The 22,513-nt window shown below is 40.9% G+C and overlaps 1 protein-coding gene across 3 annotated transcripts in view; it reads right to left on the reverse strand.

Moving 5' to 3' along the window:
* The window catches only part of LOC126336982 (ATP-binding cassette sub-family A member 7-like), a 585,480-nt gene that overhangs the window by 68,771 nt on the left and 494,196 nt on the right, over positions 1 to 22,513 (reverse strand). For all 3 annotated transcript variants that reach the window (XR_007565029.1, XM_050001219.1, XM_050001217.1), the window contains exons 38-40: positions 16,097 to 16,220; positions 5,521 to 5,660; positions 5,219 to 5,266 (exon numbers count right to left, since the gene is read on the reverse strand). Coding sequence is in view for 2 of the 3 variants with exons in the window: in XM_050001219.1 (XP_049857176.1) it covers positions 5,219 to 5,266; positions 5,521 to 5,660; positions 16,097 to 16,220 (312 nt within the window). In the remaining variant the exon portion in view is untranslated. The remainder of the gene's footprint in view (positions 1 to 5,218; positions 5,267 to 5,520; positions 5,661 to 16,096; positions 16,221 to 22,513) is intronic.

The raw sequence follows: 22,513 nt of genomic DNA on the forward strand, positions 1-22,513 counted from the left end.
TTTCAAATTTACTCTACTAAGTTCTTCCAACGTTGAAGCTTCTTTTCATTAGAGGTAAACAGTATGATGTCATCATCAAAGCAAATAAGCAGGATTCTCAGCCACTTATGTAGTAGCTCACTGAAACAGGGCATTTTTCCAGACAGACTGAGAATACACTATTGTTCAGCCATTGCATGAAAAAGGGGATACGTCTGATGCTAACAACTACTGCCCAGTCTTACTTCTGAAAGCTTTATCTAAAATTCTTGAAAAAGTAATGTATTCAAGATTAGCATCACATATTTATAAAAATGAAATATTAACAAAATGTCAATTTGGTTTTCAGAAAGGCTTTTCAACAGAAAATGCTTTCACTGATCAAATAATAAATGCATTGAATAACTGAACATCACCGACTGGGATATTTTCTGATCTCTCAAAGGCTTTTGATTGTGTGAATCATGAAATTCTTCTAAATAAGCTAAAAATCGTGGTATGAGTGGAACAGTGGACAAATGTTTTAATTCATACTTAACTGGAAGAATGTTAAATTAACAGTACAGATAGTCTGCAAAAATCAGCAGAGTCTTCTAACGGAGGAGGTATTAAGAATGGTGTCCCACAGGGTTGAGTCTTTGGTGCTTTATTGTTCTTAGTATATATTAATGACTTGCCACTCTATATCTGTGAATATGCAAAGTTAGTTCTTTTTGCTGATGATACAAGTATAGTAATCACACCTAGCAAGCAAGAATCAGCTGAGGAAATATAAATAATGTCTTTCAGAAAATTATTAAGTGGTTCTCTGCAAATGGACTCTCACTAAATTGTGAGAAAATACAGTTTATACAATTCTGTACAGTAAATGCCATAATACAATTGATAAATATAGACTATAACCAGAAGTCTGTTGCTAATGCAGAATACTCAAAATTTCTGGGTGAGTGAATTCACGAGAAATTGAATTGGAAGAAACACACTGGTGATCTGCTGAAACGGTTAGGTTCACCTACTTATGCTATTAGGGTTATTGTAGATTTTGGTGATAAATATATCAGTAAATTAGCCTACACTGCCTATTTTAATTCACTGCTTTCATATGGCATTTGGGGCAATTCGCCATTAAGAGAGAAAGTATTCATTGCACAAAAGCATGTAAACGGAATAATAGCTGAAGCCCACCCAAGATCACCTTGCAGACATTTATTTAAGGAACTTGAGATATTCACAGTACCTTCATGATACATACACTCCTGGAAATGGAAAAAAGAACACATTGACACCGGTGTGTCAGACCCACCATACTTGCTCCGGACACTGCGAGAGGGCTGTACAAGCAATGATCACACGCACGGCACAGCGGACACACCAGGAACCGCGGTGTTGGCCGTCGAATGGCGCTAGCTGCGCAGCATTTGTGCACCGCCGCCGTCAGTGTCACCCAGTTTTCCGTGGCATACGGAGCTCCATCTCAGTCTTTAACACTGGTAGCATGCCGCGACAGCGTGGACGTGAACCGTATGTGCAGTTGACGGACTTTGAGCGAGGGCGTATAGTGGGCATGCGGGAGGCTGGGTGGACGTACCGCCGAATTGCTCAACACGTGGGGCGTGAGGTCTCCACAGTACATCGATGTTGTCGCCAGTGGTCGGCGGAAGGTGCACGTGCCCGTCGACCTGGGACCGGACCGCAGCGATGCACGGATGCACGCCAAGACCGTAGGATCCTACGCAGTGCCGTAGGGGACCGCACCGCCACTTCCCAGCAAATTAGGGACACTGTTCCTCCTGGGGTATCGGCGAGGACCATTCGCAATCGTCTCCATGAAGCTGGGCTACGGTCCCGCACACCGTTAGGCCGTCTTCCGCTCACGCCCCAACATTGTGCAGCCTGCCTCCAGTGGTGTCGCGACAGGCGTGAATGGAGGGACGAATGGAGACGTGTCGTCTTCAGCGATGAGAGTCGCTTCTGCCTTGGTGCCAATGATGGTCGTATGTGTGTTTGGCACCGTGCAGGTGAGCGCCACAATCAGGACTGCATACGACCGAGGCACACAGGGCCAACACCCGGCATCATGGTGTGGGGAGTGATCTCCTACACTGGCCGTACACCTCTGGTGATCGTCGAGGGGACACTGAATAGTGCACGGTACATCCAAACCATCATCGAACCCATCGTTCTACCATTCCTAGACCGGCAAGGGAACTTGCTGTTCCAACAGGACAATGCACATCCGCATGTATCCCGTGCCACCCAACATGCTCTAGAAGGTGTAAGTCAACTACCCTGGCCAGCAAGATCTCCGGATCTGTCCCCCATTGAGCATGTTTGGGACTGGATGAAGCGTCGTCTCACGCGGTCTGCACATCCAGCACGAACGCTGGTCCAACTGAGGTGCCAGGTGGAAATGGCATAGCAAGCCGTTCCACAGGACTACATCCAGCATCTCTACGATCGTCTCCATGGGAGAATAGCAGCATGCATTGCTGCGAAAGGTGGATATACACTGTACTAGTGTCGACATTGTGCATGCTCTGTTGCCTGTGTCTATGTGCCTGTGGTTCTGTCAGTGTGATCATGTGATGTATCTGACCCCAGGAATGTGTCAATAAAGTTTCCCCTTCCTGGGACAATGAATTCACGGTGTTCTTATTTCAATTTCCAGGAGTGTATATTGACTTATTAAATTTGTCATTGATAACCCATCCCAATTCAAAAACAACAGTGAAGTCCATAGCTACTACACTAGAAGAAAGGATAGACTTCACTATTCTGGATTAAATCTCACTTTGACACAGAAAGAGGTGAATTATGCTGCCACAAAAATCTTTGGTCATTTGCCAAATAGTATTAAAGGTCAGACAAATAGCCAACCAAAATTCAAAAGGAAATTAGGAGAATTTCTGAATGATAACTCCTACTCAATAGATGAGTTCTTACATATGACTTTAAAAAAATAAATAACTAAATAAATAAAAAGAAAAAAGAAAAAGAAACTAATTAATTATTTTGTGTAAAGAAAACTTATGTTAAAGTGACACTTTCCGCATCATTACGAAATGTTGTATTCATGATCTATGGAACAAGGATTAATGTTTGTATGTAAGGTGATTCATATACATTTCATAGACATATTCCTTCTTCAGTAGCCCAGTTTAAAGATCTGAACGCTACTTCTAGGACTGCTAAGAATAGTTTAACTGATGTGTAATCTCTTTGCATGACTACTTGTTTAATTCTGAATTACTCATATTGTGATTAAGTGTAACAGAAGCTGCAGTACTGGCACTAATTCTGCAGTATAGCAATATATTTAGAATCTAAAGGGCTATTAGAACAGATTTCATTAAAACTAACTCAAAGTCATTCTCAAAAGCTCGGATTAGCACACACAGGGTCAAGTCATAATCATTTCCCAGGTGTAAAATTTTGCTCATGACTTGCAAATAGTGTATTTGGCTGCAACTACTTTAAAAGTAGCATGTTCCTTTGCCTGACTGAAGTCAAATTTTCCTATGCATCTAATGATAATTTTAGGGAATAACTTGTACAGTATACAGAGGAGTCTGATAGGTCCCCGGTTTTCTCTTTTCTTTTCTTTTCTTGCAAAATAGACCCACTGTAGCAATGTGATCCTTCTGTCCTTCTCAGCAAAATGATGGTTTACAAGTTTTTGGGGTTGTAGCCATGCTGTCATTTTGGTTTCAACAGCTTCCCTAGCTGACAGGTACTGAGCATAAATTTTGATGCTCAGTGTTGTCTCCTCATTGTTAGCTACTGTGACAATTACCTTTTCAAATGTTGGAATGTGATGTCCATAAAACATAAATTTCTCATTTGTCTTCTGAGTTCCTATTATTATTCGCTTGAAACTTCTATCTTGTCTTTAGTAGTTGCCTTACTCATCCCCCCTCCCCCCCCCCCCCTCCCCCAAGATCTTTTGCTGTTTAAATGATTTTTTATGTATGTATGTATTCTTTATAGCTGGATGCAAGGATTGCTTCGAATTATGTGCTACTAATTTCCAGCAGTTCAGTATTAGTAAGCTGGAAATTTGATAATACACTGCCTGTCAAAATAAGTGAAGCATCTAGAAGATATAGTCAGATGGCAATGTAACACACAATTGATGAGTATGCACATGATTTGACTTTTAATTCTCTGTGACAGGCAGAACAACCACCAGTTTGCATTAGTCTTGATCATGTATAATGCTGTTACCAAGCCTGGCAGGTTTAATGCTGTTACCAAGCCTGGCAGGGTAAGTAGGAGAGAGGGGAGGGGGTCGGGGGAGGTAAACTGTGTCAGATGGTGAATGATAATTGTTAAGGACACGGAGGATGTGACAGCTGTCCAATGTTGGACTGCACGGGAGTGCAAACGCAGGTGTATTCAGTGTTAAGGTTCTGTTCAACCACGTCTGACTCCCACAAGGCATGATTGCCATATTGTGCACCAAGCACATCATAATCCCTTCAGATCATGCCTGTCATCTCGGATCACACACAGGACTCCCTGCAAAATTCTGTACCAACCCACACCATTGGTTGGAGACTATTTCAGCTAGAAGAGGGAATTACCTTTCCATGCAAGGGCTGATGTTAACATCACAACACAAATGGTTGCATTTGGAGTGCTGAAGAATGGTGTCACATACTGTTCAGCAAGGCACATTGATGTTACTCCTAGTGTCACAGCAGGGGGAGCATTGGGTACAACTTCAGGCCATGGCTGATAGTGATTTAGGGAACTCTTATGCCACAATGGTAGACATGGGCATCCTGCACCCTCATGTGCCATCTCTCATGCAATGGTATCACAGCACCATTTTTCAGCTGGACAATGCTAATTCACACTTGGCATATGTGTCTATGAACTGGCTACATGATGTTGAGATACTCCTGTGGCAAGCAAGAATGCCAGATCTGTCCCCAGTAGAAGCAATGTCATTTCCATCTTAGAGCCAGTCTTCGGGATATCACCAGTTATTGAGTAACTGAGCACTCTCGCTACCGCTACCGCTCTCTCTCTCTCTCTCTCTCTCTCTCTCTCTCTCTCTCTCTCTCTCTCTCTCTCACGTGCATGCATTTGCTCTTGTTCTTGTGAACTCTGAAGTATAGACTCATTTTCTGTCTTCTGTAGTTTCAATCATCCTACTTCGTATTTTAATAAATTTCTGTTCTTAATGTGACGTCTGGTAGGATATTTCTGCATGGCACCATAAGAAGGAAATTACCTTATTATATAACTTGTTTGAATGCCCTGGAGAAAGCTTTGAGATTACCTGGAAAAGATATAAGAACTTTAGCCAATACACCAATCAAAGAAATTAGAAAAGGACATGCAAATATCCCACATTTTTAGTTATTGTAACATCTATCTTTCAGCAACAACATATGAATTTAATCAATAAGAAAAGAGCCATATATTACAATCGACCAAATAGAATGCACATTAAGTGACAAAAAACTGAATGAGGTATGACCTAAGGAAATTAAGATGATGTGACTCAAATAAAACACTATATATAGAACTTACATTTCTTACTGATCTCAACACTTTGTATTTGTATTCAATTAGCAGTGTTGCTAAGAAAAATAGTATTCCTTCCATAAATAAGCAAAAGAAATTTCTTCCTAAGAAATCCCATGAGAACACATTCAACTGCGTACTGATACCTGAAAATAATTAACAGTCCTATCAGAAAACTAACAGAAATTCCAAGAAGTAAATAATAAACAAAGATAAGGTAATCAGTTGCCTGTAACTGATTGATGTATGGTGCTTAGTAATATGTAACAGTGTGGGGACTTAGCAGCTTCGATTCCACCTTTTATTTTGATATTTAATTACATTCACTAAAGCACACAAATACAAGAGGCTGCAGAAACACTGGCTCAGTTTGAGTGATGTGGTTGGGCAATGGAGTGTAGGAAATGCATTTGACAACTAGAAGGGTGTAAGGCTTACGGGGAAAGGAGGGAATGAGGAGGTAATATGAAGCATGACTCAAATGGAACCAGGTGTCTCTCAGTAGCATTGTCAAAATGAAACTGAATAGAATGACAAGGTGACATCACAAAACTGAGCAACAAAGAAAGAAATGTAGGGGGCGATACGGGGGATGCAAGTACAATGTTTAGGCAGGGTAGATTTGTGGAAAATAACTTTTATGATATTCCCATGCTGTATCCATTACTGGAACTCTATACAGTGGATCTTGCTCTTCATAATTATATTACACTGTGATTATACCAATCTACTTTCTCCAGACACAGCTCCCTTTAGTGATCTTTCCACTAGACAATCATCTTAATGTGGTGATTACTCTTTGAATTCAGATAATTTGTTCAGTACTGTCATTTGTATGAATATAAACTGGTGGTGAAGACTCAAGTAATCTGAATGCGAAATACAGAGAAACAGAGCACAGTCAGGAATAATCTACTACAGTAACAGCAGCAACTTGTACTACAATTATGACTCCAGGAGCATCAAGACAAATTTATCAGCAAATGGTGCTGTGTTAATAACACCCTGCACAATAAGACAAATGAGAGGAACAGCAAGAAAAAAGAAGATGCAGACATTGAACTTCAACTGTTGCTACTGAACTGGATCATGCAGCAACACCGATTACAATAAGCAGCACCATAGATGGCTCTACCCACACCTATCCCAGCAATTACCAATAGTACCTGTTTTTTGACAGCTGTAATCCCTTACACGCAAAAAATCTCTCCCATTGAGCCTGGCCTCCTAAGGTCTGTGTATCTGGAGTGACAAGAACTCCATTGCCCAATATGCTGGGGGTCTCACCACGCCCTTCACAGACAGGCACTATCCCCCAGACCTAATAAACAAATATGGCCAGAAAAATCTCTTGGGGATCTTATCATGTGTCTTCATAAATCCTAAATGTCGGGTCTCAGATGTGTCATGGAATTTCTGTAGAACATCTAAGCGCATGTGGTTAGGAATCACTGGTAGCCACCTCTTTCCAAACGGATCAGAGTTTTTCTTGCAAAGTAATCCATTAACTACCTTAAATTGTCCTTTCACATCCTCTGACAGATTTAAGGCACGCATAATTTGAGATATCTTGGCATCCTCCTCCTGCTCAACAGAGAGATCCTGGAGTGCAGCGAGACAGTCACTATCTTCATCAAAGTCTAGATGGTCTTGCACAGGGTTTCTTGAGAGACAGTCAGCTTCACGGAGTTTTCTTCCACTTTTGTACACTATGGTAATGTCATACTCTTGAAGATGAAGTGCCCACCTGGCGAGTCATCCTCTTGGATCCTTAAGACTTGTCAACCAACAAAGTGAATGATGGTCTGTAACAACTGTGAATAGCCTTCCATAGAGATACTGTCGAAGCTTGCACGTGGCCCAGCAAGACATTCTCTTTTTGTGGTTGAGTAGTTTCTCTCGGCTTTTGTAAGTGTCCTAGAAGCATAGGCTATAACCTTCTCTTTTCCATCTGAAATTTGCATCAGAACAGCACCGATCCCATACCCGCTGGCATCTGTATGTAGTTCTGCAGGTGCTCTCTCATCATACAGACCAAGTACAGGGTCAGTCATCAGAGCTTTATCGAAAGAATCTTGTTGACCATCACCCCAGATAAATTTAGCATCAGATTTTAACAACTCTTGGAGTGGCCTGGCTTTGATACAAAAGTCTTTGATAAAACGATGGTAAAAACATAATCTGAGGAAGCTTCTCACATCTCTCATACTTTTAGGAATAAGAAATTCCGTTACAGATCTCACCTTTTCTGGGTCTGGCCACACACCTTCGTTTGACACAAGGTGTCCAAGTATTTTGATTTCTTTTGCTCCAAAGAGACACTTTCTTGTATTAAGTTTCAGTTTGCCTTGTTGGATACACTTAAGAACGGCCCTCAGTCTTTTTATGTGTTTGTCAAATTTCTCTGAGAACACTATAATGTCATCTAAATAAAAAAGATACATCATCCACTTCAGGTGATTTAAAAGATTATCCATCATCTGGTCAAATGTTGGTGGTGCATTACACAAACTGAACAGAATTGGCTTAAAATCATACAGGCCCTCGGGGGTGATGAATGCAGTTTTCTCACGATCAGCCTTATCTACTTCGATTTGCCAGTATCCCGAGTACATGTCCATGGTTGAGAAAAACTTATCCTCCTTCGACAATCTAGTGTATCGTCAATTTGTGGAAGAGGGTAAACATACTTGCTCTCTGGCTTATTGGTGGGTGGTCTCCAGTGGTAATCCGGTGCTTCACCATCGATTTGTCTAATTTGCTCTTCACCTGAGGATTGAAGCATTCAGAGAACTCTTGAAGAATGGCAAGTAGCTCCTTCTACTTGGAAGGATCTGCGGTCCTCGGCGACAGTTAACTATCCACAATTCACCGAATCTGAGAATGATATTGTGACTACACTCTTGCAAGATTATGGATTCTAAGAGCTGTGTATGGCCACTTATACCCACACGAATGATACATCTTCCTGTAGGTTTTACATTTTTTCCATTAGCCACTTTCAGCAGAGATGTTTTGCTGTCAATGAATCGGTTTTCTGCGACTGACGATGGTACTTCTCCAAAATGACTGAATATGATGCTCCAGAGTCCACAAGAGCTTGAGCTGGTCAGCCATCCATGAGGATATCGATGTAGTTTCCTATCATTTTCGTAGTGATCGACGGCGGAGGATTTTTCTCTTCAGCGGCCTCACCTCCAAGGAAGATTGCACCCTTTAGTTTTCCATGTTGCAGCGGCTAGGTGATTGGCTGAAGCTTCTAAACGGTCATGGAGACCTTGATTGGCGTGTTACAGAGCATCCTCTCCAGCGGCTAGATTGCAGCGACGGTGACCTACATCGTCCTGCACCCACATCTTCTTGTTCATCTTTGTCGTTCCAGAGTTGGCATCGGCTAAGATCAGTCTGCTGTATTCTGTCATGGGCATCATCAAATATCCGCCACCTTTCTCAACAATAGCACACCACATATCCCGGTTGTCAAGCAGTGGAAACACACTGGTTGGTTATCCTGGGTCCTCCAGATGTCAGTCTTCCTTGGTGCCCAAACAGGCTCCTCATGCAACATTGTAGGAACATAACTTCGCCTGGGTCTCGACTTTTTCACCGTTTTAAAGGGAAATGAAGGAAGAGAGAGTGGGTTTAATTTCTGTTCCACTTTCTCCCTTACGACCTCTTGAAGTGTGTCAGTTTTTTTGCTCGCCGTGCAAGCCAAGTGCCTTCTGAACTTCCTCTCGCACTATCTGACAAAGAACACTCATGAAGTCAGTTTATTCCTCCATCACATACATCAATATGACGTTTGGAAGCCATTCAAACTTCTTGTGTGTAATTCTTTTTTGATGCATTGTCTCAATGTACTGGCACCATTTTATGAAGTTGTCTGCTGTTGAAACCTCCTTCAGGAGTAGGGCTTGACACATGTCCTCAGCAACACCCTTCGTGAGATGTGCAACCTTATCTTCCTCTTTCATTCTAGGATCCACTATTTTACACAGCTCCAAGATTTCTTGAATGCTGTCGCTTCTCCTGGACACTGTGCACTGCACTTTAATTTATCTTCAGCCTTGCACTTCTGTCATTGTGTGTCACCGAAATACTTGCGCAGTTCCGCTTGGAATATTTCCCAGCGTGTGAACTTCTCCTCGTTTTCGTAACATTGCTTGGTAGTGCCCTCCATGTAGAAAAATACATTAGCCAAACACACAGTGTCATCCCATTTGTTAAATTTGGCTGTATGTTCATATACCTCCAGCCACTTGTTTGGATCCTGGCCATCGTCACCAGAGAACCTGGAAGGATGTCTCATGTGGTGGCACACAGTTGGTGTTGTAGTAACATCCTCTTCTCCTCTGTCTCCAATAGATTGCGATCTTAAGTATGTCTGTATAGCAGCTGATTGTCTGTATTTCACTTTTGTAGTTTACTTCACTGAGAGGAGTTTTGTTCAGTTTGCGCAGTATATCTTGGAAATTGGTTAGTTGGTGCACAATTGGATGATTAAAGTATTTGTGTACGGCTGTGCTGGTGGCAGTGACTTTCCTAAATATGGAGAATAGTTGATGGTTGTTGTGTCTGTGTATTGTGAGGTCAAGGAAATTTAACATTTTTTCATTTTCTGTTTCTATAGTGATTTTTATTTTGGAGGCAAACTGTGTATATATCATTGGGGAGTTGTTGGATGCAACTGGGTGTTTCATGTAGAAGACATATGATGTCATCTACATAGCGATACCAGTATACGGTTAGGACCTTACTATTGTTTCAACATTTTGTTTGCAAACTGACTGAGGGAGATGTTGGCTAGGAATCCACTGGCTGGTGACTCCATGAGATGTCCATCCTGTTGTGAGTAGAATTGGTTGTCAGAATGAGATTTTCACTGCAGCGGAGTGTGCACTGATATGAAACTTCCTGGTCCCAAGTTCGAGTCTCGGTCCGGCACACAGTATTAATCTGCCAGGAAGTATCAGAATTGGTTGTCAATGAGAAATAATTTTTCTCTGTGATCAGTTTTAGAATGTTAGATATTTCTATTATGTGGAGTTTAGGAGTGACATTCAGTAGTTCTAATTGCTGTTTGATGATGTTGGTGGTTCCAGCAGTAGAGATAGTCATGTAGATGGACGTGATGTAAAATGATGTGAGGACGGCTCTTGTGGGTATGTTGATGTCTTTGATTTTTTGTATCAGCTCTTCAGTGCTGCGTATGCTTCTGTCGATTGTGTATACATATAAAGTTTCCATAAAGATCTGTGTATTTCTCTGGCTAGGTGATATGTGGGTGCACTTATGAAATTTACACCAGACATATCAGTGTCCTCCATGTTGAGCTTTAGTAGGCTGTTCAGCGGCTAGGAGGCTTGAGGGTTCTTTTGTTTTAGCCATTCAGCTTCCGGTTTTGTGAATATTTGTAAGATAGTTTTTAGAAGTGTTTGAGTATTTTTCTGATATCTTTGTGTTGGGACACTGGTTAGCTTTTTTATGTTGTTATTTAAAGTTTTGTTTTTGTATTCCTCCAGTTTTATTACTAGCATGGTGTTACCCTTGTCTGATCTCATGCTCAGAGCCCTGTTGTTTTTAAGTTTGTTCATTATTTTCCTGGAAGTTCTTTTTTTGCTTCAGTTTTTGTTTTCCTTTATTATGCATCTTATTTCTTCAAACCTTGGGGAACGGTTCCTTACACACACACACACACACACACACACACACACACACACACACACACAAAAGGAGGAGGAGAGTAGTTTAGATAAACATATATCCAAAAATCCTTCATTTTTGTGCTATTAATGAAATTTGACGTTCAACAACTTTCCAGAAACTACCCATCAATTTCATTTATCTAAGCAGCAATTTTGCCTCATTATATCCTAGATGGTAATGTGTTGGCAGGGCGACTTTACATTCATCATTTGTCTGTTTGCAATATATCAGTTGTGCACATGTACTACAGGTACAGGTAACTGAAAGTGCTCCATTCAAACATGCAACATTATTCATTTCCTGAGCAGACAGACATAATTTTAATGTGTAGCTATGGGCATGGTAGTGGACACCAGGCTGCACCATTATATCAGATGCATTTCTAAACCAAAGACAGCTGAGTCATCCAACCTTTTTAGTGCTCTTCCCTTAAGCATCAAAAAGATAGAAAAGTTTTACATTTAAAAAAATGAGCTTATAAAAGTGTTATTAAGAGACAATTTTTACAGTGTTACAGAGTACATGGATTTTCAGAACATAGTGGTCAATGATATTGATAATTCATATTTGAACAAATGTATGAAAATAGTCTGCCTGTACCCACTATAATTAATTAATTATTGTTTGTTCTGTTATTCTCTACTATAGGGGTCAATGATAATGATAAGTCATATCTGAAAAACAAATGTATGAAAATAGTATGCAGTATAAATAATTAATTATTGTTTGTTTTGTTATTCTCTGCTATACACTGCATGAGGATATATATTTATATATGTTTTACCACTGTAGGCCTACGTTATTAATTTACTGTGTAATTACAAACTCATATAATGTAACATGACAACTCCTATATCATTGTATATGATAAAATGGATGCTCAATAAATAACAATAACAATGTATTGTTGTGTTGTTGATACAGGATCCGAAGTGCCACAGACTTTTGTTGAGGAAGATCATGTGTTGCTTGTATGCCTGACCAGGAAGAGCTGTTGAAGAAGAACCAAGTATCAGCACTAGATCAGTGCCCCTAACATGGTGCATTTCCAGATTCAGCATGGAGAATATTTCACAAGAAACTCATGTGCCCATATCAACATCTGCAGTGTCTTACACCTGCTGATCACCCATCAGAAGGCAACTTTTCCTGGTGGTTTTTTGCTGCCAATTCATTGTTTGTTTGGTTTACAGACAAGGCAATGTTTTGAAAAGATGGAATAACAAATATCCATAACCAACACATTTGGGCCCACCACAGTCTACATGCTCAGGATGCCCCCAAGACCTAATCAAATACGTGAACCAGCAAATAAGAAAAACATGATGGATCTCCAGCAAATTTCAGTCTCACACGTTAAGATTCACTGTCTGGGATCTACTGTGACAGATGTAAAGGTAGAGGAGGACCAATTTGATGGGCTGCACATTCTGTCAACCTCTCTCCTTTCTATTATTATCTCTGGAGAGAAACCTCCAACAAACGGTTTATGCAGCACATCACCCAGATGAAGAAACCCCCCATTGACATGTCATGTCAGTTTGTGAAATCATTTGAAATCATCAAAGCGTATCTGAAAGGGTGCGACAGTCCATCATTTGATGAGCGCCTATGTGTTTATAATCACAATGAGGATATTTAGAGCATTTATTATGAGTTTATGTGATGATGAGCTCCCATCATGTAAACTGTAAACTTTCAGTAATAACTCAAAAATGAAGGTTCTTTGGACAAATGTTTATATGACCCTGTCCTCAGAGTTTGTAAAAGAATTTTTGAAACAACCTGTATAATAAATTAAAAGGCAAAAGCATTTATAATATATAACCAGAGACGAAAAATAAGGCTACTGCAGGTAATGTAGGAGAAATACTACCTATTTAGTAGAAGAGTTCATGCAGGATGAAATGATAATTTGAGTAAGACACAAATTAGTATAAGATTTTATATTTTATATGTGTATTATTGTTAGGACACTCTCATTATCTTCAGTTGTTCCATGTATATCGTGAAATATTACTACAGTTTTGCCACACTTGCTGTAATTGAATCAAATTACTTAGATTGTGTGCAAGTATGTTATGAGATTAACAAGTCATAATTTTTTTTACATATAATTTTGTTTAAAAGGGTCTTTTTTGACTTGTTCAGAATCTAAAGATGATCACTCATGAGATTCCAACATAGCAAAACTTATTAAAAGAGTTATGGAATGCAACACGCTGCTGACAGAAGTCGTACTGTACCTCCAAAAAGAGTTACTCAGAAATATCCAACCCTGCATGTGTGCTTTCTTCCTTCAGTGACATTTATTATCAATAACAGAAGTGGTCCTTGTCACAGGTGCACCAGTGGACCAACATGAAGTGGTAACTGGGAGGTGCTATGAACCCAGATACAATCACTTTTGCACAAAGGACACTGGAAGACAATACAAATAAGTAGCCTAGCTCTCTGCCATGCATTGTATCCAGAGTTATTCAATAAGAGTGGAAAGTTAATAAGCTATAGCTGGTTTTGCGCTGAAAAGCATTTTGCTCCACACTCACTCCAGGGATAAAAACCTGTAGAATCTTAGAAACACACCTCTGTGGAGCACTTGGGCAGGTACAGTGTGCCAGCTGAACATACAGTGCTGTGACTGCAGTTCAACCGATACACTGGAGTAAGTGGGTGTGTCAGGTGGGGTGGATAGAGTGATAAAGTGGTGGAAAGTGGGAGGAGGGGTTGAGGAGTATGGCTGGCAGCTCGGAGGCAGGCAGCCTGTGTACAGGACAAGAATTCAGGAGGGAGAGGCAGCAGGTGTGTGGGACAGGAATTTGGGTAGGTGGGGGAAGCAGGTGCACAGGACAGGAAAGAAACAACACATGGGTACTGGAACTGGTGGGTTTATGCGATGCACAGTTCAGATGTTCTAGAGGCATGGATTGGAAGGTGGTGACCGGACAGAGGATGGTGAGACTGTGGGGTAGAGAGTGTGGCTATAATAGGCTAGTAGAGATTGAGCCCAAGAGAATTAAAGAAGTTGCAAAGATAACTTGCACCTGCACAGTTAAGAAAAGCTGGTGCTGGGGTAACAGGATTCTGATGGCAGGAGAAGTGAAGCAGCCACTGAACTCAAGCAAGTTGTGTTCAGCAGCATATTCTGGCGGTGAGTCGTCTGCACTGCTCTTGGAGCATGGGTGTTTGTGTTGTCCTACACGTAAGTTAATTTCAGTTAGATTAACTAGTTTGTAAGCCTAGGGACTGATGCCCACAGCAGTTTGGTCCCATAGGAACTTACCACAAATTTCCAAATTTACACTGCTCTTGTTCTCTGTTTGGTGTACATTCATTCTGGTAGACAGCTGCCTGGTAGTCATGCCCATAGAAAACGCTGTGCAGAAATTGCAGCAGAACTGGTATACAACATGACTACTTTCACAATTGGCCCAGCCTCTAATGCGACAGGATAAGCCTGTGACAGAACTAGAGTAGGACCTGTTGAGTAGATGATTTAGGTAGGACTTGCACTGTGGTCTTTCACACTGTCTGTGCTGACATTGAACAATGAAGGTGTGGTTCTTTGCAGCTGTTATTTGGGGGTGGTAGGAGGATTAGGGGTGTGTGAGGATATGGTGTGGAAAATTTGTTTGGGGACTATATTTGGAGGTGATGTCTATCTGTGAAGGCCTTCATTTTACCTTCAGCATACTCGGCAAGGGAATTGTCATCACTAGAGATACACCATCCACAAGTGGCCACAGTAAATGTTCAGCCAGCACAACGTAACTGTACAAATTTGTGCATGTGTGTATCCTTGATCCTTGTGTGTGTGTGTGTGTGTGTGTGTGTGTGTGTGTGTGTGTGTGTGTGTGTGTGTACCCCAAGAGAAGAACCAGATGATGATAATTTAGACTGTTTCTATTATCACTTATAGGATGCTTTTAATTAAATACCTAGATGTTACTGCAAAATAATACTGACTGTACTGTCAAACTGGACAAGAAAGCAGCATTTACAAATCTTCCCAGTAAGGAAAAAAGAGTAAAGGGGATGGAAAATGCCAGAAAAAAGGAATTTAACTAACCAGAACATATATTGGACATAGAAAAACAAAATGTTGGATCCACATTTAAAAAGTATCAGAACAGGCTGAAACAGAAGTTACAAACAGAGGACAGTACACATAAAGATATAGAACAGAACTCAACTAAAATGCTGTTCTGACAACAGCACATGAAATACTAGGGAAACAATAATAAATGGAACTTAAGACTGGAACATACAAAGGAATCTAAACCAGGGTGTTTACAACAGAATACATGCACCAACTGGACACTGTACAATGAAAGAAGGATAGAGCTAGGAAGCATGTTCAGGAGGGGAAAAAGGAAAGATATAAGGAGAAAGATAAAGAATATGGATGAAGAATATGAATAAGAAAGTAAAAAATTTTGAAAAAAGTTATAAGAACTGTTGAACACAGAACTAAAAGAGCAGTGTGTAAGAATAAGAAGAGAAATTTGCTGACAGATGGTCAAACATGGGAAAATGATGCTTTTTGTAGCACAATGACAATGGCAGACAGTTCACTTGTGACATTGCAAGCTATTATTGAAGAACTAAGGTCCAAGGCATGAAGTGTCAAATGACAAGCAATTTTAATAAGATTATAGTATTTCTTAAATCAAGTGCAGGCTTTAAAATGATTTAAGGTCATTACAAAAAGATCTTGGTCAACAGGATCATATTGTGATTTTTAGGGGTGCAGGTAATAATCTAGATTGTTAGCAGACTTAATATCTTTCTCTGTACAATATTCATAAATGACATAAATTCACTGATTTACCTCATATCAACAAAAATAAAGACATGCCTACTTTAGAATACATACCATATGCAGATAGTATTTTTCTACTGAAATGCTGTGTTGCCATGTTCATAAGGCCTTGGCCCAAGCAAAATTGGGGGAATATTAAAAATACTTTTCCTGTTATGGATCCAATATATTGCAGTTCCTGAAAGTAAGAAAAACAAACCACATGTGATGAATGTGCCCAAAATAGAATAGGTATTTTAAGTAAGAGAGTTTGCTAGACATCATCCATCAATATGTTTCTTAAATGTAGCAATATACATTTTCAATAAGTAGTGTAACACATTCTTTTCTCTCAGACAATTTCTGTTGAAAAAATGTGTATTTTATGGTGGGACATTGTGGACTAGGCCTGCTTCAGCACATATTGTTTCCTTCAGTTCTGATAAGTGGCAGCACTTCATGTGGCATTCAAAATTGCATCTGTAATGGAGGTGCGTTCCGAGCAGAGAGGTGCCATTAAGTGCCTTTTTGTGAAAAACCAGAGCACTGCAGACATTCATAGGTACCTGCAGAATGTCTTTGGGGACCGGGTGAGTTGTTGGTTGCAGTGTCTGTCATCATCACAACAAGGTTGCACAAACCTGTATGATCTCTTACACGCTGGTTAGCCGCACACAGCTGTGTCTCCTCCAATGTTGGATAATTAGAATCACTCATTCAATGTGACTGACAGATGACAATCAAACATCTCACTGCATAACTTGATGTCTCTGGAGGCATTGCTGACACACTCATCCACCAGTTGGGATACTCAGAGGTGTGTGCTCCCTGAGTTCCTCACTGCCTAATAGAAGACCATAAAGAACAATGAAGGACTATCTGTGGGCAATTGCTTGCATGTTAAAAGGGTGACTGTAATAATTTTTTGTTGAACATTGTAGCAGGCAATGAAACATGGGTTTATCACTTCAAACCAGAAACAAAACATCAATCCATGAAGTGGTATCATGCCACCTCTCCTCCACAGAAAAAGTTCAAAGACTCAACCTCAGATGGTAAAGCCAGGGTGACAGTCTTCTGGAATGCTGAACACTTTATTTTTCACTACAAAAATGCAAATGAACTTCTGATTTTCCATGACAGTACAAGTCTTCACACAAGTCTGCACCCAGGAGGAGTTCACAAAATTTCATTGGACTCTCCTTCTTCAGCCAGCCTACAGTGTGGATCTTGCACCTTCTGACTTCCATCTGTGTGGCCTAATGAAGGATGCATTCTACAGGAAGCAGTATGTGGATGATGGGGAGGTTACTGATACAAGACACTGGCTCCAGTCTTGACCAGTAGAGAGGTTTCATGCGGGGATACAGGCTGTATTGTGGCGTAAGGCATAAACCGGGATATAAACTATTGTTGACCCCTCATATAGAATATATGTCCCAAGGTGAAAGGTGTTTTTAATGTGCACTAGAAGGGATTGTGGCAATAACTGGGGTCTAATCCCCAGGAGTATGTACTGGATGTATACAGTGAGGAAACAAAAGTCATGTATAACCCCTAATATCATATCAGAACTCCTTTTGCCTGGTATATTGCAGCAACTTGATGGGGTATGGACTCAACAAGTCGCTGGGAAGTCCCCTGCAGAAATAATGAGCCATACTGTCTCGAGCTGTCCATAATTGCGAAAGTATTGTCTGTTCAGGTTTTTGTACATGAAGTGACCTCTCAATTATGTCCAATAAATATTCGATGGGACACATGTCAGGCAATCTGGGTGGCCAAATCATTCCCTCAAATTGTCCTGAATGTTCTTCAAATCAATTGCAAACAATTGTGCCTTGGTGACAAGGCCCATTGCCATGTGAACAAATACCACCACTGATTAGGAACATGGGCCACGAATGGCTGAAAAAAGTCTCTAAGTATCTGAACACAACCATTTCCAGTCAACTGGATTAGAGGACCCACTCCATTCCACACCATTATGGAGCCACCACCAGCCTGCATGGTGCCTTGTTGACAACTTGGGTCCAAGGCTTTGAGGGGATTGCGCCACACTTGAACTGTACCATCAGTTCTTACCAAGTGATGCTGGAACTCATCTGATCAAGCCATGGTTTTCCAGTCATCTAGGGTCCACCTAATATGGTCATTAGTCATGAGAGGCACTTCAGGTGATGTCATGTTGTTAGCAAAGGCACCTGCATTGGTCACCTGCTGCCATAACCCATTCATGCCAAATTTTGCCAAATTGTCCTAACAGATACATTCGTTTTACATCCCACATTGATTGCTATGGCTATTCAGTGCAGTGTTGCTTGTCTGTTACCACTGAAAACTCTATGCAACTCTTGTCTCAGCTACTAAGTGATGACAGGCAGTTACTGTGTTGTCCGTGGTGAGAGGTAAGTCCTGAAATTTGGTATTCTCAGCACACTCTTGACACTGTGGATCTCAGAATACCGAATTCCTTAATAATTTCTGAAATGGAATGCCCATACGTATAGCTCCAACTGTCATTCTGCATTCAAAGTCTGTTAATTCCTGCTGTGTGACCATAACCCAGTTAGAAACCTTTCCAAATGAATCACCTGAGAACAAATGAATGCTTTGCCAATACACTGCCCCTTTTATACCTTGCATACATGATACTACTGCCATCTGTATAGATGCATATCACTATCTCATTACTTTTGTCACCTCAGTGTACCACTGTAATCAGACCATGATAATTTATGGGGTTACGGTATGGTTGGAATGATAGAACAGAAAGTGGCACACCCACTGTTAAGCTGAAGACTACACTGGTTGTGACACCATTATACCTTTGGACTGCAATGTAGATCGCAGCAGAGGAATACAGGTTAAAAACTAGAAGTGATATCCAGAATACAACGGTAATACAGTGATTGTGGTAAACATAGAAATGGTAGGGAGAATTCTGACTGGCTAAGGAATAACTTCCAGCTGCTCCATTAAACCTTTCAAGGTAACAATTGGAAGTAGGGAAGCAGTACAACAACAAATCACAGTACCATTCAGGAAACATAGTCTGGTTTACTGACAGGATTGTACACAGAGGAGAAACTCCATAGGTAATACAAGGATAATGGCATCTACTTTCATTCAGACAGCCAAGCAGCTCTGAAATCTTTATCAGCCCCTACGACTAGATCAAAGATCAATGCAGAATGCCATGATGCCCTTGTGAGCCTAGAGCAAACCAACAGGGTTAAACTCCTGTTGGTCCCTGACAATGAATAAGCTGATAGGCTGATCAGGACAGGTGCAATGACTTCAATTGTTGGACTGAAACATGTCATAATGGTCACCAAGGTGGTGTTAAAAGCAAAACAATGTGGCTGAATTAGAAGGCAGCACACAGAATACTGGACTAAGATTGAAAACAAAAATATGAAAAACTAATGAGGCTGCAATGGGGTAACTAAGGACGGAGCCCACAGTGATAATCAGGCCAGAGCCACAGTCACAGCCAGCTAGTGCTGGTCACTGAACTGGATGATCATAGGCCTCATGTACCAGCACCCAGACCTTGCAACAGCTCGTCTTTCCTTTGTTCCAAATTAATTGGCATGATTAGAAACCCAACCACTAGCCCAAAGTCAGTAAGCAGCAGCAGCAGCAACAACATTTAAACCACACCAAACCAGCCCATTGTGTTAAAACAGTTGGATAGCAAGTGACATGCAGCCTCTGTTGTTCAGTTTCATGTCAATATCATGGCTGTCTCTACCATCAACAGGCTCTGAACCTTGGTCTGCTGCCTGAGCATCCAAGCACTGGGATACTCTATTGTCTTCTTGGGACTATGGTATGGGAGTCAATCCATTCCCACCCCTGCCAAGGTATCAATGAAGAATTTTTAGACCCTACACCACTGGATATGGTGGAGCATCACATGTTCAATGCACAGCAGCTGCACCTGGTTGGCACTACATGGACCGGGAAACATGAAACAGTTGCATTACACATCTGTGGCAGGTGTGCCTGATCAGTGCTAATACCTGCATACCGTGTCGGAGGTCGGCACAATGGGTGATGCTGAACGACATATTTATTTTGATCAGCTTCAAGGTTGAATGTTTCCGTGCACTGGGTCACATCTCATCGTTTGTTGGGTATGTTGATGGAAAGAGCATTACACCAGCCAGTACAGAGAGCATGCATGGCTCAGGCATGGGAAACTTTCAGTAATTTCTTAAGGATATGCTGGAATATGCGTAAGATTTTCATTGTACGTATGAATTGCCTAGATTAAATGCTTTAGGATGAGCAAGGACAATACAGTAACATGTATATTAATAATTAATGATAGGTATAATGTAGGATTTAAGTTTACAGCTAATACAAAAAATTTTGGAGAGGTAAACTGGAAAATGTGACCCTACAGAAAGAAGTTAAGGTTTACCCATTAAGGCTGGTTGAGCTATGGTACAGTGCTGATAAATTAGAAGATGAATAAACAGTGACATTGTTATTACTTGGTTAGGTTTCACTGTCTTGACATCACACAGCATTTACTCAAAGCAGGAAAAGCACTGAAATACCACAAGGATGCAAGATGGTTATCAGAAGTGATGCCATCAATTAAACTGTACCAGATCCCTCAGGAAGCAATGTCCATGATAGTAGTACACCCACCAACAATAGCCAACCAAGAAAAAGAAGCTACATAGTGGGAAACACTATTACATGTTGCAAGGTATGTGAAAATAGAGGAATTAAAGTGATTCTTTTGTTATATATGACACAGGTGGGGCTGATCTAGGGTCTGTAGTTGGGGAAGAATTAAGGACAGCATAGGTGGGGCTCGTATAGCACCTGTAGCTTGGAAAATTACAGTGTTACTGCACAGTATGGGTGGGGCTGGTATAGTGCCTGTAGCTAGATCAGTGTTATTGTTGGATAAATCACTCAGCTTGAGAGGAATTAACAGAGAATTAATAAAGAGTGAAAAGAGAGTTTGGATAGATTCCCCAGTCATGGTGTCTTCAGATCATGACCAAAGCAAGGTTACCATGGATCTCCTACTGTTACAAATAAACTTTTCTGAATTGGTAAAATATAAGAATGGAGAGCAAAAGGATAGTACACAAATGGCAGGTCACAGTTCATGCAGACCACTATCGCCAAACAGTGGGGCAGTGTACGAACCGTTCTATTTGCACAGGTCCATTGCGACAACCGGTCACTGCCTCTGTTCCAGATCATTCAGTGTGACACACAAGCCCAGCCACTGCCCCACAATCAGCAATCAAGCAGCAACGGCAAAAGTATTTAAACCTGATCAAACCAGCTCGACATGGTTCAACAGCTGGGCAGCAACGTGACAAGCAACCAGTGTTGTTCAGATATCAATGTCACTGTGATCTCTACCACCACTAGGCTCTGAACTTCTACCCATTGCCTGAGTATACAGGTGCTCTGGCACTCTACTGACTTCTCAGGACTAAGGAGTGGGGTCCAGCCATCCCTGCCCACTTAAGTATCAACAAGGAGCTTCCGTGTCCTACACCAGTGGGTGTGGCACTGCGTAATATTTTCAGTGCAGAGTGGCTATGCCTGGTCAATGCAACATGGGCCAGCAAAAGCAAACCATTCCCCTTATCCAACAGCCACGGTGGTGGCACTTGATCTCAGAGAATTACTGCCTAGATCCATCCATCCTGTATCCTGTTGTAAAGCTAAAGCCACATACCAGGAGAAGTTCTGTAATCCAAGGCTTTAAGAGGAGACTGGTAAGCCTGATGTCTGGCTGTAGGAATTTTAAGAAAGACCTTCACACAATCGGTATCAAGAAAGAAGCCCTTAAGTGGAGACTGTTGTGAGGGGAATGAAGTAACACCACATTCATCTTCTAATGGTTCACACTGGAAGTCAAAAGACACAGAATATTCAGGTAATTAACTCCTTAAGAAATTCTGTGTCATAAAGAACTAGTAAATGGTCTCTTACTATTCTTTAAGAGTACTGGCTAATTTTACTAAAATTACAGGGAAAGAAACTACACAATAAACACAGTCTTGGTGCAGGCAATAGTGGGCTAGTACCACTATTGTTTTGTCTCCCTGTGAAACTCATTTATTCAATCAATCAATCAACACAGAAACCAAATATTGCCCAGCTTTAAGTAATTTTATGAACATAAACACTCAAGAAATTGCTGCAGAGTCTTAATTTCACAAAATTATCTGCAATAGAGTCTTGAAGGTGTAATTTGTAACATTCAGGATTATCTGAAGCATGGAAGCACATGGATCTCTGTTGATGAAAACGCAGATGCAACATGATCATGAAAGTGTTGCAGTGGATTTGATGCGAAGAAGGCATGCAGAAAATCTCTTTTCTTTGGCAATAAATTATTTCAGTACAGAAAATTTTTCACTTCTTACTGTTTTATGGGCAAAAAGGGAATGGCATGGCAATTTATTGTTATTTTGGACTGAAATTGTTCTGTATTGTGTTAAA

Source organism: Schistocerca gregaria, chromosome 2 (assembly GCF_023897955.1).
Source record: "Schistocerca gregaria isolate iqSchGreg1 chromosome 2, iqSchGreg1.2, whole genome shotgun sequence".
NCBI lineage: Eukaryota > Metazoa > Arthropoda > Insecta > Orthoptera > Acrididae > Schistocerca > Schistocerca gregaria.